This window comes from Phodopus roborovskii, unplaced genomic scaffold (assembly GCF_943737965.1).
Source record: "Phodopus roborovskii unplaced genomic scaffold, PHOROB, whole genome shotgun sequence".
Lineage (NCBI taxonomy): Eukaryota > Metazoa > Chordata > Mammalia > Rodentia > Cricetidae > Phodopus > Phodopus roborovskii.
In genome coordinates, this window is record NW_026126416.1 from 30597772 (window position 1) to 30615746 (window position 17975).

At 42.2% G+C, this 17975-nt stretch overlaps 1 protein-coding gene across 1 annotated transcript in view; it reads right to left on the reverse strand.

Annotated features, from left to right (window-relative positions):
• Positions 1 to 16557, reverse strand: part of Sqor (sulfide quinone oxidoreductase) — a 29940-nt gene extending 13383 nt beyond the window's left edge. Inside the window, exons 1-5 of the mRNA XM_051183524.1 lie at positions 16312 to 16557; positions 12417 to 12587; positions 8424 to 8477; positions 5505 to 5699; positions 4126 to 4335 (exon numbers count right to left, since the gene is read on the reverse strand). Of these exons, the coding sequence (XP_051039481.1) occupies positions 4126 to 4335; positions 5505 to 5699; positions 8424 to 8477; positions 12417 to 12587; positions 16312 to 16548 (867 nt within the window). The 5' untranslated portion in view covers positions 16549 to 16557. The remainder of the gene's footprint in view (positions 1 to 4125; positions 4336 to 5504; positions 5700 to 8423; positions 8478 to 12416; positions 12588 to 16311) is intronic.
• Between the last annotated feature and the right edge of the window lie 1418 nt (positions 16558 to 17975).

Here is a 17975-nt window from a genome sequence, read left to right on the forward strand (position 1 = left end):
GAACACATCCCCCATGGAGGGATAACTGCCTTAATCTAGAGACAGGAGAGAAGCCTTAGTCCCTACTTCACATGACCTGTCAGATCTACATGACCCCAACTGGATGGCATTCCCCTACATATGGAATTGGAGTGGGGGGATGGGAGGGGAGGATGGTTAGTGTGCATGTGCGAGGGCAGAGAGGGTAAAAGGGAGGGAGGAAGGGGAGGAGGGAAGGAGGGACGGAGGGAGAGGGAACTGGGATGGACATGTAAAATAATAAATTAAATTTTAAAAAAATGCTTTGACTCCAAAATTTAAGTTGAAGGACGAGTTACTGGGGAAAAGGATTTCTATTTTTGTTTCCACAGAAAATGAAAAGATGTGGATTCCTTCCAGACTAATGTGGTTTGATCAAGCCAGACCGCCTGAAACAGAGTACAAGGTGATCCTACATTCAAAACAGCTGGACAAAGTAGCCCTACAGACTACAGCCAGGATTTCTGAATCTTCTTTGAATCCCCCATGACAGTGCCCCTTACCAGCAGGAAGTAGTTTGGAAAGAACAACGCCCAAATTCCCAAATATTGTCTATAAATGTTTGTTTTCATTTAAATGGACTTTGTTATATAAAACAAATTTTAAAAAATAGTAAAAAAAAAAAAAAAAGAGGGATCTCCTGTAGCCTTAGGTTTATTAAGCAGTGTTGAATATAGGGACGGGCCTTCTTTTCCCAAACATATACAGGAAGGCTGTCCTTAATGATCCTGTGCTGAGGCTTTCATTCATTCATTCATTCAACTTTTTATTTATGTAATATTCTTCCACTTTTTTGTAGGTCATGTCTTATTCATTTTATTTCACAATTCCATGTCACAACTTCAATGTGTTGTCAGGTCTACTTCAGGACACATTTACTCAAATATTCATGTTTCATCAAGGTAAAAATATTAACTAATTAAGACTGTCTCAACCTTGCTATAGTCAATAGCCCCTAGTGTCCAGTGCCCTCATATGGACTCAGCAATCACTGAGGGGTCAGAAATTAAAAAAAAAAAAAAAAAACTGAATTGTGCCTTGCCCAGCCTTGGTCCTGCCACACCTAGAAAATGGAACAGACTGAGTAGACTTCCTAGGCCTTAACCTCTCCATGGAGCATATGGGAGGAGGGTGAGTGGAGGAGATGGGAGGAGAGGAGGATAGGGGGAAATGGGTTTGAATGTAAAAAATAAATTAAGAAAATAAGAAAAAGAGCTGAATCATATTTATTCAAATGGTCTGTCATAGGATTACTTAAGCTCAGGAAAGTGTTGCAAATAGTGAGTGCTCTTCAACATTGTACCTTGAGGGACCATTTGAGGTCATGGGTCCCTGACACCAAGTCTGCTTGTCAGTGAGCATGGAGAAGCCTGGATCAATTAACACACTGTTTATAGAGTATACAAGACTACTGGGCTTTAGGATACATTTAATTCTTACATGGCTTTTGTCAGCCTTAGTTGAACATGAGAATTCTAGGGCAATTTTTGAAACTCAGTCTTCAGCCATCCTCGGTCCACACCACAGACAAATTAATCAAAGCCTGTGTCATCGAGACCCAGGAATCAGCACATTTGGAAAGCTCCCTGGGTGGTTCAGGACTTAGAGTTACTTGGAATCCTTCGGTGGGCTTTCTGATATTCACAGTCTAAGAGCATATTTGAAATATCTGAGCTGAAATCTTATCACTCAGCGGTGACACAAGTATCTTTCTACTTTACAAATTTGGTCAAAGAAATATCCTCTCATTCATCCAGGTCTTTACCAGCAGCCTCAACTCTCCAGAGAGCAATTGGAAACCACATTTTTAAAAATCACAAAATTCCATTCCTTTGCTCGAGGTCACACTTTCCTCACAGGCATTTGCTTTGGACAGTCACTCACTCACAGCCCATTTACTTCTACTTACATAAATTCAAAATTTTGGTTCACTTGTTTTCCAGAAAAGAAAAAGAACACTGAAGATGAGAGGACCTTTCAAAACCCACAACTTTCTGATAGCCTGGGAAACTGGAAAGCAAAACCACTAGCAACCACAACACCACAACAAACCACAAAAACTAGCAGAGGTCCTTGTACTAAATGGTAACTAGTAGCCGGGGAGGGGGGGGGGCTTTGCATGAGAGCTGTTCAAAGTGAGGACCCTGATCTGGAGGAGACAGAGTCGGATGAGCAGGGACAAAGTATAACAACAGACAGCATAGAAGGAAAGAAATGTGTCACAAGGACACAGAAGCCAGCTTGAAGAGGCTCTGACCAAATCTGGGACAATTTGACTACAAAAATAATTATAAAAGCACTAATGAATACTAAGACATTGGAGAAAATGAGCATCCATGAGTTCATGCCAGTAACTAATTGATAAATACAAGGGGAAAGGCACTTGCTGATAAAATGCCAAGCAAGGGCTTACTAATAAGCATGGATAAAATTCTGGGATCAAAAACAGTTTGTACTGCAGCCATCACACTGGAAAGTGAGGTGGACGAGTATAATCAGTAGGTATCAAGTGGAGTGAAACTTTGAAGAATGGAGTAAGTGTATGTCTCTCTGGACTTTCTTGTTAGCAAAGGGGAAAGAGAATAGTAATTCAGTGGAGAGAATAGACTGTGTCTGGGCTGGAGACCAGAGCAAACTGCTAGTGAGGAGCCTGTATGCTTCCAAATGCAGTTCCCTGGAATGCCCAGTTACTTGTGCACTGCTCACAAAGCTAAAATCATCACTAGACATGAGGAAGGCTTCTGAGAAAGTTCAGAGAAGCCTTTATTGTCCCACAATGCCAGAGCCATAGAAGATAAAGGAAAAGTGTGGAGATGTTCCAGACTGAAGAAGGCTAAACTAGCTGTACTAGAAATGGGAGAACATTGTAGAAGCTACTGGGTCAATCAACAAAATTGGTAGTAGATAAAAACAGCACATGTGTGCCAAATTTACTAAGCTGATTAATTACTGTGGTTACATTTCTAGAAAGTATCCTTTTCTAAGGAAGTGTATCTGAAAATTTATCTAGAGATAAAGAGAATAATGCTTGATGAATGTAACCCATATTTAGGAAATTTAACAGAAACAGAGATTGAGGGGAAATCAAATAATAAAGCCAAAGCAACTGCTATAAGATTCTGAATGTGAATCTAGCTAAAGGCGAACACAATTTTATTTCTGACATTTTTGCTTTTATAACTCCTCCAAGTTTGAGGATACTTCCAAATAAAGGATTTTTAAAGTATGCCCCTGAGCCCTTGGTATTGTTTTTAATGATATTTAATGTATTCTGTTTAAGAAAGAAAAATGGGTGCATGGATTTTTTTTAAAGATTAAGCTAAAAAGGCTCAAATTAAAATTTTTGATGTCTAGTAAGTAGACTAATCTCTGGTTCATTCAAAATTCCTTTTTATGGGCTCTTCGTCGTCGTTAAACACAGAGTACAATGTGAGCATGTCACACTTTCTCGATGCTGGTAGCTCCTGCCAGAATGCTGTGAACAAATACTCTCCAATACCATTGGGTCTTGTGCTTAATCTTCATAATTCCTCTACTAAATGGGAAAGGAAACAGATGCCCAAGACCAAGAGCACACAACACAAGCGAGAATCTTCCCAAGGAAGCTGGTGGCTCTACCAAGTCTCTTGAGAAAGAATTTAAGAGCCAAGTGTTTGCACAAGTGAAAGATGTATAAAGACAATTCTTCCACAGGTGTAAAACACCCCTGTCTTTCTTGAGAGCCCCACAACTTCGTTGCTATTCACAAGCAGAGCTGTTTCTCACTCACCAAAGGCTGAGATAATCACAGGGCCTTGCGTTTGTGGAAGCCCCTTCCTGAACTCTCCAGGCAATAAAAACTCAAGTAAAATAGTTTGCTTACCAGGAAAGGTGGAGTTGAAGAAATAAGACGAAAAATTGCTTGGCCCCACATATAAGCCCTCCCCACTCCCTGCTGACACAGCCTCTCCCCTCTTGCCTCTTCCAGTTCTGCTTCTAGCTCCTAGCATCATCAGCCTTCCTCAGCAAGTTATGAGGCAGTTCAGGAGGAGGTGTGCTATGTCTCCTGCACCAGCTGTTCAGAGCAGCAGGTAAAACCCCAGGCAGCCAGCTTAACCTGCCACTCACCTGAATCACTTTTATTTCCCCAGGCTTGTCCAGGTTCTCAAAAACAGCCTCCTGCTTGTCAGCTCGAACCTCAATAAGGTTGTGTTTATAGTTGACAGTGAGGTCCCTCTCCTTGATAATCTCCTGCAAGGCAGCTGCATACTTCTTAACTCCAAAAATTGCTCCAAGAGCTGTGTTGAAGATGACATTAGCCTTGGGTCGCTTTCCAGTCTAAGAAAAAGGAAAGAGAAAAGCCAGACTTACTCCAGCCACCCTTTTAGTTTTTGTTTCTTTCTTTCTTTCTTTCTTTCTTTCTTTCTTTTTTTTCTTTTCTTTTCTTTTCTTTTCTTTCCTTTTCTTTTCTTTTCTTTCATCCAGACCAGAATTAAAACCCTGAGTAGAGATCTTGTCAGCTACTTATCAGAGGTTATGTCAGTAGAACTTCATTGCTTTCCCAACCCCCATGATCTGGAATGAACTTCCTCAGTATCGGAGCATCACTGAGGCTGTCTCTTAGCTCCCCACCACACAGGATCACTGCAGTTTACAGAGTTCAGGGGAGCCCATGACAACTGCCAGGCTCCAAGAACAACGACCACAATCCTCAAGCTGTCCCTGCCTTTCTCACTTTCTGTCCTTGTACAAAAGCACATGTTGCCTTGGATTCTGCCATGGCTCCAGTCAAACCATGCCTGAGTGAGCCGAATGCCATGTCTCAGTAAAGGCCAGAGAGGGCAGAAAGACCCCCACTACCTGATGCCAGGTCTACTCCACTGGTCTTCATCTGCTCTCACAAAGAAGGTGTTTGGGAAAACCTCCCTGACCCTCATTACAAAAAAAAAAAAATTAAATCTCTTTCCAAAATCTCTGAAATTCCATGGGAACATTTTTTAGCTTTAAAATTGGCATTTTGCCTCTTTGTAAATGCATGTATCAAAAGCCAGAAAATACTCATAACCTTGAGACTGAGTGCAAGCAATTGAGAGCCTATGTGTGTGTGTGTGTGTGTGTGTGTTTGTGTGTGTGATTTATAATTAATTGCCTAACAACAGATATTAAAGTATTTAAACAATCTCTAACATAGTTTGCCAGTGAACTTTTATACTCAGTTTTAAAGTATGTCACAAGGACCATTAATAACATGGAATAATTTGTTTGTATTATGTACAGTATGGTTATCAGAATATTTTCAAATCTGTAGGAAACATCTTCTAGTTTAAGAGAACAGCTTTCTAAGAGAATGTCCATGATGAGTGGTCTCTCTCACTTCCAGCTGTGGACATGTGGAATAAACTTTTAGAAATATAAAGGTCAGGTGACAGGGAGGAAAGTGGATTTGTGGCAGGTGCTCAATTGGCAATCCCTGCCCTTGTCATTTCTGTCCTGAAGAGGAGACACACCTTCCTAAAGTAGGCTTCTGATAAGTACATGATCTTCTGGGGGGCGCCAGCACACTTCACTGGAGTGTTTGGGAAGGTGAAAACCGCATTGCCCTCCTTGAAGTCCTGCAGGGCCTTCCACGTCTTCTCCACTGTCTTCACTGAATAATTGGACCCTATTTTGGGATAAGCAAAACCTTCAGGTAGTCCTTTAATCTGCAACCAAACACACAGACATTTGTCTTTTAAAAGATGAATTTAAAAGAATGCCATAGATAAATAGATAATGAAATTTTACTCAGCTACGATGAAAAATTAAATTGTGACATTTGTAGAAAAAGTAATATATAACTGTGGGTGATTGTATTAAGCAAAAGACACCAAATTCAGAAAAGCAAATGCCGTATTTTATATACCATATTCTAGATTTACATTTACATCTATGTGTGCATGTATGGTGTATGTGCATGTGGTGTGTGCGTGCGTGTGTGTGTGTGTGTGTGTGGTATGTGTGTTGGGAGATATGTGCATGTGGGGAGGGTGTATGAGTGTGGTGTGTGTGGTATATGTGTTGTATGTGTGTGATGTACATATGTATAGTGTGTGTGAGTGTGTGTGTGTGTGGTGTGTGTGTGTGTGTGTGTGTGTGTGTGTGTGTGTGTGTACATGAAGGGATTGGAAAAGGAACCCTAAGAGGAAAGGAAGAGGCCATAAGACAGGGGAAAAAGAAGAGAGAAGTTAATGAATACACGGGACATAAAAGTCTAAGGAAGGAATATTTAAGGGGAGGAGGGGGCCTATTAACTAATGTGGGACAAATTGTGAAAAGATACACGATATCTTAATGAAACTAATTATTATGCATGCTAATTAACAAAGTTAAAAAATAAGTACATCAGCAAAGAATAAAAAGACTTATTTTAAAGCACTTTTTGCTATACATATAAATTTGCCATTTATTGAAGATGAAAGCAAATTTACATATTTAAAAAAAAAACAAAAATTTGTCACAGTGCTTTGGAGCCTTTGTACTTTGCCTACAACCCTTCAAACATTATAGTGGCACACTCACACAAGGAACAGACAAGTAAATGAGAAACTCAGACCACAACCATGGCCCCTAAAGTCACCTGATAAGCTGTAGAATGGGCTCAGGCTTGGTGAACCCAACCCCTCCTCCCTGGACATGAGGCTGCAGTTGGGATACAGCGCTTCCCTGCTCCAAAGTAAAGACAGGACACCAGCCACAAGTGCCTTTGGGAGAACCACTTGCCTTCCTGAGAAGCTAGACAGGGCCAAGAGCCATTCATCCATAATGTCAATGAGGCTGAAATTATCCTCCTAGCTTGTACATATCCAACTCTTGGTGAAGCAGTAAAGTAAGGCATTAAGTACGTGAACTTTGGAATACTAACAATCTGGTTCTGTCCCACCTTTCCTACTAAGCAGTGTTGTAACTCTGAGTAAGTTACCTTGTACTTAAACAGCCACTGTTAAGAGAAAGGGTGACAACCAAATTCCTTCCAGAAAGTTCTATGTGATGAGGTTATGTCTTATGCTGCTTTCAGTAAACTCTGAGGCAGAGAGATGGGAGCAGAGAGGGGACACATGGGCTTCAGGGAAGAGAAGAAATGGAATTTCTGGGGAGCTGAGGTCTATCCTGTCTGTCACATGACAGGCCAATGAATGAGTAGGACACCATGCCAAAGACACTCAGTGGAGCTGGCATGAGAAAGAACAGAGACAGATGGTCCGTGTCAAGCATGAGAGACCCATACATCCAACAGACAGAGTAGAGATCCAGCCTGCCAGAGACCATCACATTCCTGCCTGGGGCTTCACAGAGATCTCATATCTGCAAATGGTTGCCTTCTTTTCTGCTTCACATTCATTTGAGAAGCTTTCTAGAATTTATAACCAAAGACACCTGGTAGTGTGCTAGCCATGATTAAGTTACATTCATTTAGCCTCAAAAAAGGAGAAAAAATACCTTCCTCGCCAGAAGCTGTAGAGGGTCACTATCAGTCCCCAGCATCTCTCTTGATGAGTAGCAGGAATCCCATATTAATGGCTGCCTTTAAACACTGTTGTTTCTTAGCTTGCTACAAAAGGATGTTAGGAACTCTCAATCCTGCCCTCTTCCACTCTGCTCACAAGGCAAGGAGGCCACTAAAGAACTTTATTATAACATATCTCAACATATCTCCACTACCCTTTCCCAGGCATGCCTTGATTCTTCACATCTAAACACACCCCCAAACCCTTCCTGGGCCACCTCTACCAAGATGGGATCATATCTGCAGCCTGAGTAAGCACCAGGCTTTATGTACTGCAACTGTTTATCTCAACAAGCTCCTGGGAATCCTAACAACAAAAAAGATTATTCTGCTGTGTTTTAGGAAAACCCACTTGAATCTCACAATTTCATGTAGCTCCCTTGCTTGCTGAAAACACACCTAAAAAGGCTCTAGATCACATTTATATTGTGCTGATCACTTCATACCCCAAACACTCAAGTCTCTATACAATAACCCCTAAAGAGGCATCCAGGATCTGTTGAACTACCTGTTGTGTTCTGCTGTTATAGTCTGGTTAAGAATTCAAACTAGATCTGCTTTGCAAGGGAAAGCCAGCCCTATATAACAAGGCCAACTTCCTGTGAGTGCGTGTGTTTGCAAGAAACATAATTAGGACACAGTCATACTGAATTGTGCTTAAACTTTGAAGCTAAAACACATTATCATTGATAGAATCTTAGAGACATTTTTGGCATCATAAAAAGGTCTCTGAGAAACAAGCTGGGCTTGGGGGGTGGACAGTATCTAAACCATTTCCCTACCATTTCCCTATTACAAATGAATATAAAGAAAGAATACAGTATTTTAGTTTTGCCTTAGCATAAATTAGAGGGTGTAACACAGCAACAACTGAAGATTGTACCTTCTCATAGTCCAGCTGGATTCCAAGAGCGATGATAAGATATTTGTAGGAGATCTACAGCACACATTAAAAAAAATAGAGAGTTTTAGACTAGTGCTCAAAAATCAGCACCATGCCTTCATTTGTCAAGGTGAGTGCTTCCAAGTGGATGGTGGTGGGCAGGGTAGAGAGGGGTGGATTCACACTGCAGTTGACCATCCTTCTTCTTCTGTAGCCTCAGATCTCACTGCTTCCAAATTTCTGTGCCTGGCCTCTGAGAGCCTGGGATGCATATAACTTTACACACTGGAGAATGACAAAGAGGTTATAATCTTTTGTGCTAAGCTTGTGTTTTTTTCATATTGTCAGGAGTAAGATTAACCTTCAAATCTCAAAAGACAGTCAATTCCTTTTAGATCTATGCAACATATGACTCTGATCTATAATAGGAACGGAACCAATATCATAATTGGGAAACTTCTTCTTCAAAGGTCACTGAAAGGTTGCTACATAATTGTTCATACTTAATGATTCAAATGGATGCTGAAGATAATGATACAGTAATGGACATATATGTTTCAGGATCAAGGGGAAGACACTTTTTCATGAGAAGCTATAAGAGAGGTGCACAAAATTAGAATATTTCTTTAAAATAGCTAAACCAGAAAACACTTTAAAAAAGAATCAGGGGCCCAGCAAGGAGACATGGGTGGGAATCCCCCATGATCTCAGATTAAATGAAGAGAAATAGGCAGCAAGCTGAGCAAGCCCCAGTTGAAAATAGTGGATGCCCAGACCTGAGAGTAAATGTATGGAGGAACAGTTTTAGTTTCATTAAGAAAAAATAAATAAAGTTTATCAAAGTTAACAGAAAATAAAAAACATCCAGGTCTGTATGCTCTGTCCCCACAGACAGCCAACCTTTGACATTTTGGTTCCATAGCGGAGCCAGTTACTGAAAGGTACAGAAGTGGTAATAGGGATATGGGGTGATGCCCTACTAGGAATATCATTTGAGTCATTAATGATATCATGAACAAGGTGCCTGGGAGAAAGGATAGGAGCACTACAGAATGGCCTAGAATCAGCAGGACTGTTCTCTCCCACAGTTATGTGCTGTGTTTGCCTTTTTCAGTGACAGCACAGTGCTGATTCATGTTGAGTTCAAGATCAATTCACAACTCTCAGTCCTTCCTACACAACCCTGCCCTGGAAGAGAGAAAAGCTGTTCTTAATTTTACCTAGCAGAAAGGCATGAATACAAGTGCATATAAGTAAACATGCACACATATGTGCACAGCTTGTTTACCTACTAGTCTTTTGATTATAGGTCAAGAGACTTCTCCCTAATACCAAGCCTGGCTCCTTGGTACAACCAGGCCTGTCTCACTGATAGACCCCTTGGAGATCCAGGAATTTGGTGTCTCTGTAGTGGGGTTCATTATCTTGAGGATTATCAGTTTTTTGCATCTCTTGAGAATAAGTGCCCTAGTAGGTAGGTGTTCTGACCATGTATCATTTGTGACTTCTAAAACTCAGAAACTTGGGGAAGCTGTAGGATCTTGTTTCAAGGTTAGGGAAGAAGCTGGTAACTCTGATAGGATGTTCTAAGACTTTAGTGAGCAGAGTACAGCATAAGCTGACAGCATCAGGAATCGGAACATAACATCTCCTGGGAGGTATCTTATTGGCTTCAACTTATCCTCCCACTATGTATGAGTCTTGGATTTATGATTCTTGTCACCCAGTTAGCAATTTTCACCACAGATGGGCTCATTTAAGTTCAAGTTTTAATTCTGTAACATGTCCCTAGAGAGCTTTCTTCAGATTGCATAAATTAATCAGTGTTCTTTAGCAAACATTCAATTTTCCAAAGTATTCTATTCTTAGTTTATCTTCTTCTGCCATAGATACTAGAAGGAAATGGACTTGTAGTCACTGCTGTGACCTAGACTGTGTCTCCAACACTCCAGCCTCAGGAATCTGTTTCCTAGACCATGAGCTTTAATTCTTCTCTGAAGGGTTTCCCTTCTTACACCTCCTACTCCAGCCACACTGGTTTCTGTTTCCTCCAGTGCCTCTGTTTCCTTCTTTCCCCAAGGCATTTGCATGTTTCTCCCATCTCTAACCCTAACTAATGCCTACTCACCCTTTAACTTAGAAAGGATCGCTCTCTTGACCTGACAAACCTGGTTGGCTCCCTCTTGGCATGCGGTGGCTTAGTGATTTCTTGTATGATTATCTGAAATCCTTCTCTTTCCCATCAGACTGAGGTCCTGAAGGAGATAAACTCTCTGTCTTGCTCATCATTGTATGTGCAGTCTCCAGAATGACAAGGAGAACACAGAAGGTGTGCAGTCAGTTCTTGTAAGGCAGCCAGGTCTCCAGTTCTTCACTTGTGAAAGGAGAATGGTGCCTACCTTGCTGAGCTGCTCTGAGCACTCGATGGGTGGGAACCTGTAAAGCACTTAGAGCAATGCTTTGCACAGGTGCATGCTCAACAAGTGTTGTTACTGTTCCATCAAGAACATGAAAAAAGGGAATAGAAATAGGGGCTGCGTGTTCACTGTGATCCCGGACTGTTTAGTTCCCTGTGAGCCGGGACTGCTTAGTCACTGAAGGCAGGTTTGTCATCTTTGAACCTTGGTTGGCACACTTCCATTTCTAAATGAGTATGTGACATTTATTTAGTAGGTGAGCCTGGAGTTTTGCAAGGGGTTTAGCTACTGATCCCTTGTCCTGTCCACACCCCAAAACCATGTACGAAATGAGGATACTTGTCCATATTAGGCCTTCTGGCAAGATCTATGCTGTTCTCTGCAATTGCTCAAAAGTCGTGTCTACAGCTTTGCGGCCTGTCTGTGCCCAGTCCTTACAAATAAATGATACTACACTGTAATAAAAACCACCAAAGTATGCATAGAGCAAAATATGTTTACATTACAGTGTTCCTCTGGTGTTTTCCCTTTAGGGCGTCATCTCAGACCCAAGGCCTCCTGTCACTTCCCATGTCTTTCAATGGCTGAATTTCCTACAGAACCAAGAATGTCAAGGTGTTGACTCTCTGAATGGCACAGAATACAGATCAGGATAGATGTTGTTATCTGTCTACTTTGATAAAACTCTAGTTTTCACAAGCAACTGAAATTGTTTCCCTGTATATCTACTCATCTAGCAAGCATTGGTAGTTCTAAGATCTAAGATCTAAGAAGATACAACCTTTATCCTCTAGGGGTGTTCCATGAAGTGGGGAGGGCCTGGCTTCTGTGTAACATGCCCACTTCCATAAAGCATCATGGACTCTGTGCTCAGAGAACTCTGGGAGGGGTCTGTGGCAAGGGTGAGTTCTGGGCTTAGAAGCAAGATGGGGAACATGAAATTAAAACTAGATACTGGGCCTGTGGTCTCACCATTGTACTCTCAACTGTTCCATCAATTATTGAATAACCTGTGGGTCTAGGGTAAAAAGTAACATCTAAATAGTGCTAAACACCTCTGAACCTCATCTCTAGCAGCATCACTTCCCCCTTAGTGCTGGGACAAACCTTAGTCACAGAACTTCCCTAACTGTCTGGAAGAATGTCCCTACTGTAACTGCTGTGGCTATTTCCTAACACTCACCTCCTATGGAAAGCCAGCTAGGAATACTAGCTTACTTCAAAAGAAAGGGGGAAATGCACCTGCTATTTTGATATGTAGAAATAGCATTTGTTCAACAAAAATTTCAGTCACAAGACTACATTAATCAGTGAGGTCCACTGTATCACACAGTGGGTGTTCAACAATAACTTGTTTTAGTTTATTAGTTCAAAACCACTCAACCCTTCCACCTATCTCCCATTTACTATACACTGTTATTTTTGTTTTTTATTTGTTTTGTTTTTGTTTTGTTTTTTTGTTTTTTTTTTTTTTTTTTTTTTTTTTTTTTGCAGCTTCAACACAGACATATAAATACAATATGGGCATCTATACCATCTTCGGATGACAAGAAAGCCCAACAGATGTGATGGTTACCTCTTTCCCAGTGTCTGTGCGGATACAGTTCTTGTCTGGGTTCAGCTCTGCCACTCTGTCTTGAATCCACTCCACACCAGATGGAATCACACTCACTGTGGAACGGCCGGATAAGGACAACTGTTTGGCACCAGCACCCACTAATGTCCATATTGGCTGATAGAAATGTTTCTGAAAAACAAAGTATTAATTAGGTTTTTCCCATTTGAGCCTTATCTGAGGAGTCCTGTCTTAAGTTATTTCAACTATATTCTCATTTAATACCTCCTGACCCTTAGAGCATTGCACAGGGAAGTCCATAGAGGGTTAATTCCCCAGTGTTGCATCTTCTAATACGTTAATTCTGAAAGATCACCAACCAAGAGTACTTCCAAGATCAAAAAAAAAAAAGCTCTCTTTAATGACCACTGAGTTAGCCACAATTTTTTAATGCTAAAAGCTGATTTGGTGTTTATTATGTATGCATTGCATATATGAAATATAGATAGATAACATATATAATCTATTTATGTATGTAACTTATGTGTATAGATAGTAAGGAAAATTAAGTCCAGAAGAAAAGTACATGGTACCTTCAAAGAATTCAAAGATTATAGCAAGGCTAGAAAGCTGTCTGTCATTTCTGGGGGCCATCAAAACTTCACTAACTTCAAACTATGTTCCCACAAAGGACTGTAGACATTTCTGATTCATCTGTCTTTTCCTTTCTCAGGGGTTCTCCACCCAAAGCCAATAGGTACCATACCCTTCTCCACAAAGCAAAATGCAAATGAATTCTCATGATCTTCTGCAGTACTCTTACTTCAGATAGCCTAGCCAATTCTTAATCTACATTAATTATGAGAGTTCTGGGCTAAGGACAAAGAATGGGTTAATTTAATGACCTGTGAGAGTCCACTCATTGGGTAGATCAAGAAACCAAAAACTCTCCATATTGCCCAAATGCTTCTGGTGTTTAGACCAGTGTGACTGACTAGAACAGCCTAGAACTCGGGGGGGGGGCGCCAGGGGTGAAAGGGTGGTAAAGGGGATAGCAGAATAATTTGTAATCTCCCTCAGGTCAATAATCATTGTGGTCCTGAAAGAGGAAATGAGAGGTCTCCAACTGTGAGAGCTCATCAATTTTGAGACCATCTTGAAAAGAAAGTAGAACAATAACACCAGCTCAAGGGTTTCTTCAATCTACAAACAACAGTTCCTGCAATCAAGCATAGCAGACATCCAAAGCCTAAGTGTGACTAGCTCTTTCAAGAAAGGTCCCACGAGTGCTTTGTCACAGGGCAAGACAGAGACAACTGCCCAAGCTACAGCCAGTCCATCCCAAAGGCACATGATCTTCAAAGCTAGGCAGGGTCAGACCTGGTGAAAATTTTAGTGGGAGAAATGACTGCTCACTTCCCAGAACAGCACCAGCGGGGGACCCACTGTGGGTCAGCCACAATACAGTGTGCACCAGAGAAGACAGCCATCTGACACAGCTCTCAGACCACTGTCATTTGAGGTGGTCTTCCTGGGCTGAAATGACCATATAGTGTCCTAGGGAAGTCTCATTCCCTGACAACACAGGAGCATGTCTTTCTTGTTCTACCCACACACTTCAAAGCAGGCACTAAGCCCTCTTGGCTTTCTTCTGCTATGGGTACCGATCCCAGATAGCCCACATCCAGCTCCTCCGTGGGGAAATATTGGCAAACCTCCAAACATCTTGACTATTTCTCTGAAGCTTCTGTATTCTTAAATTGTTTCCTAGGAACAATATTTCACTTGATCTCCCCTATCAGAGGCTGCTCTTTCCAGGATATTTATAATCCCCTTAGACTCAACTTTGTGAAGCCCATGGACAGCTTTCCTGGGGTATTCTTGCCCATGTCTCATCACCCCTTCTCTAGGAAGGCACAGATGTAGGACAGAACATGGCCACTGATTTTCCTCTGGACAGAAGGTTGCGGTGGAAGGGTATCATGAGCTGAATTACATCTTCTAAAAGACGTATGTTTATATTCAAAGCCTAGTTCAGCTGACAGTAACTATACTTGAAAACAGAATTGGTAATGTTCAGATGGGGTCATACTTAACTAACAATTTAAGCAATAGTGGAGAGGCTACCTTAAATGCCCTTCCTCTATAATGAGATTGATGACTACCTTATATGCCATCCTAGAGCCCTCATGCAGTAGCTGATGGAAGCAGAAGCAGATACCCACAGCTAAACATTGAGCCAAACTCCTGGAATCCAATTGCAGAGAGGGGGTAATGATAAGCTAAGAGGTTAAAACAAGGCTGGAAAAACCCACAGAATCAGCTGACCTGAACAAGGGTGAATTCATAGACCCCAAACCGATAGCTGGGAAACCAGCACAGGACCAACCCAGACCCCCTGAATGTAGTATCAGTTAGGAAGACTGGGAAGTCTATGGGGCCTCTGTAGTGGGTCAGTATTTATCCCAAGTATACGAATGAACTTTAGGAGCCCATTCCACATAAAAGGATACTCTGTCAGCCTAGACACTTGCAGGGTAGGGCCTAGGCCGTGCTCCAAATGATATAACAGACTTTGAAGACTCCTCATGGAAGGTCTCACCCTCCCTGGGGGGGGGGGGCAGAAAGGGAATGGGATGTAGGTTGGTGGAGGGAGGGGAACGGGGGGGGAGGGGAGGATAAAGAAACTCGAATTGACATGTAAAACACGCTTGTTTCAAATTTAAATGTAAAAAATATCAAAAAAAAGAACAAGAAACAAATAAAACAGAGCATGGTTCTCATCAAATAAATAAATAAATAAATAAATAAATAAGATGGGGTCATACTTGAATAAGGAGCATCATAGATCCTTTATGTTGCATCCTTATAAGAAGGCTTTATGTATACCTAGTGACAATGTTGTACAGGACTATCATTGTAGCTATACTGTCACCATCTTCAGCATGTCAGCAAGACCATCACAACTGGGTTTGTTGATTCCCTCATTATATAAGGGGATGAGGAGGGTCATGAACCCTAAGATGAGTATCCTACCACTCTACCCAACCAGTTGTATACAACTCTGACCTAATTGCATGTGGCTATGAGGATCACAGGAAGGGGTTAGAGTATACAGGTGTGTAAGGACTAAGGAGGGGCTCTATAACACACAGCCATAGGGCAGTCGTCATCCATGATGAATGCAGACCTCCCAGGGAGGCTGCTTCAGGATCACCTGTTCTCCTGCCCAAAGCTTCTCCCCCATGCTCTGTAAGTAACCCTAGGAAACTTATTAGTGTCTGAGGCCAAACTTTGGTTTATTGTTGGGACTTTGGAAGGATGGGGTACACTTTTCCTAATCCTGGCCTACTCCAAGGTGAAAATTCCCACAACACTGAGACACCCCAGAGGATACCATGTGAAGACAAGGACCACGACTACAGATGCTGTTGTAAACTTGGGTTGATGAGGATTGCTCCTAACTGCTACAAACTAGGAGGAGAGGCAGAGAAAGCCCTTTGCCCACCCCCCACATCCAACCTTCAGAGGGAGTGTAACCCTGTCAATAGCCTGGAACAATGTGAGAGAACCTGTGCTTGCCTTTTAACCATACACATTGTAGCAGTTTGCTGTGGTAACCCCAATGTGCTAGAACTGAAGAGACACAAAAAGCTTAGAGATGTTGCCTCCCTCTCGGGCACCCTCCTCTTTCTGCCGGTGCTTTTTTTTTTTATTATTATTTTAAAAGAAATTTCTCATATAATATGTTGTAATCATTCTTTCCCCCCCACAAACCTTCCCAGATCCTCACCACCTTCTGTTTTGTTTTTGTTTTAAGCCCAGGAGAAGCATTAATCATAAGACATAAAAACCATGCACCCACACAGCCTAATACATGCACATACATGCTCTCACACATGCCAAGGACACTTACCTCACTGGGTTCAACAATGGCCACATTTTCTGCTCCCACTTTCCTCTTCATACGAGCGGCCATGGTGATCCCCCCACTGCCCCCACCCAGCACCAGCACCTCATAGTGGTTCTTGGCTGTGCAGCAGGCTCCCGTATGCAGCTGTAGGGGTGTAGCCTGCTGAGTGCCCAGCCTAAGGAAACAGGCAAAGAGCCGGGAACGTGGACTGGATACAGCAGTAACCAGTGGGGCCATCATCAGGCTAGATTTGGGCTAAAAAGAAGCAGAAGAAACTATGAGTACCAAGGAAAGATCACTCTATGACCTGAGGAAGGGGAGGCTGGCATTGGATCAGCTCTATTTGATACCTACTGTCTTCGTTCAAATTTGTCTTCCTTCCGGGAAGCCAGCCAGCTTCCTGACAACTATGGGCTGATGGCTACCTAATGGCTAAGCATTCCCTCTCCTTTCTGCCTATCATGTCATCTAGGACTATTTGAAAGACATACCCATGCCCTTTTATATTTTATTTGAGCATATGTATGTGCCCGTGTGGAGGTAGAGAACTACTTGTGGGGGTCAGCTCTCTCCTTCTACCATGTGGGTCCTGAGGATCGACTTGGTCATCAGTCTTAGCAGCAAGTGCCTTTACCTATAGAGCCATCTTGCCAGTCTTTTATGGGTGGATATGAGCTATTGTTATATGGGTGATCAGAAATGAACTCTGGTCCTCTACAAAAGCAGGAAGTGCCCTTAAGTGCTGAGTCATCTCTCCAGCCCCACTCCCCATTTAGAATCTCACTACTAATTTTCTCTACCTATCCTTGACCACCTAGGGTACCATCTGTTTCTCTCCAGATATCTTAAGTTCTCTCAATCACATCCAAATGTTCCTTTGGCTTTTAAGCCCAGTAAAGTGGGCATAAGAATCTGCAGCTAGAGATGAGTAATGGCCCTCACCTTGAGGAGCACCTGTGACCTTGCTGCAGTTGGACTTTCTGCCACTCAGGGTTCATTCTGATCGTGGCACTCAGGGTCTCATCCCCCAAGCAAGAGGTCCCTTGGCTCTGCTCAGCCAGGGAAACACAGTTAAATCAAACTCATTATTGTATAGGCAAAGCCCTTCAGTATTTGAAGCAATTTCAAGCAGATGATTAATACAAGTCATAAAAGGTGCCTTGCCTGGCATCATAAAGTTGTGGTTTATGTAAAGAATCTTATCCTGCTGCTGAATGGTCTTTTATTGTATCAACTTCATAAACAATTCCTCCTTACAATTCAGAGAAGTTCCTCCCCTTAGGAAGGTGGGCGCTGGGCAGTCAGTTCCTCAGAGAAGAGAACAGTGAGGCTTCTCGGGAGCTGGTCCTCCATGCATAGCACTGGCCTTGCATGGGGGACACCACTTGTATGACTTGAGGGTCCAGACTTTGGGTACCATGGTGCCCCAAATGCCTCTATCAGTTTCAGCCCTGTGAGTTCAACCAATGTTCAAAAAGCCTTTATTCAAATATAAGCATTCCCTGAGGAGTAAGATTCCTAGACACTAACTTCTGAATGGGGATGACTTAATTGTACCACATCCACAGACTGGGAAGGAGGAAGGTTGTGTGGGGGTGGGGCTAGAGAGTGCTTAGCCAAGAGGTGGAAAGGACAACCCTTGAGGAGGGAAGGATGAGGTAGAAGCA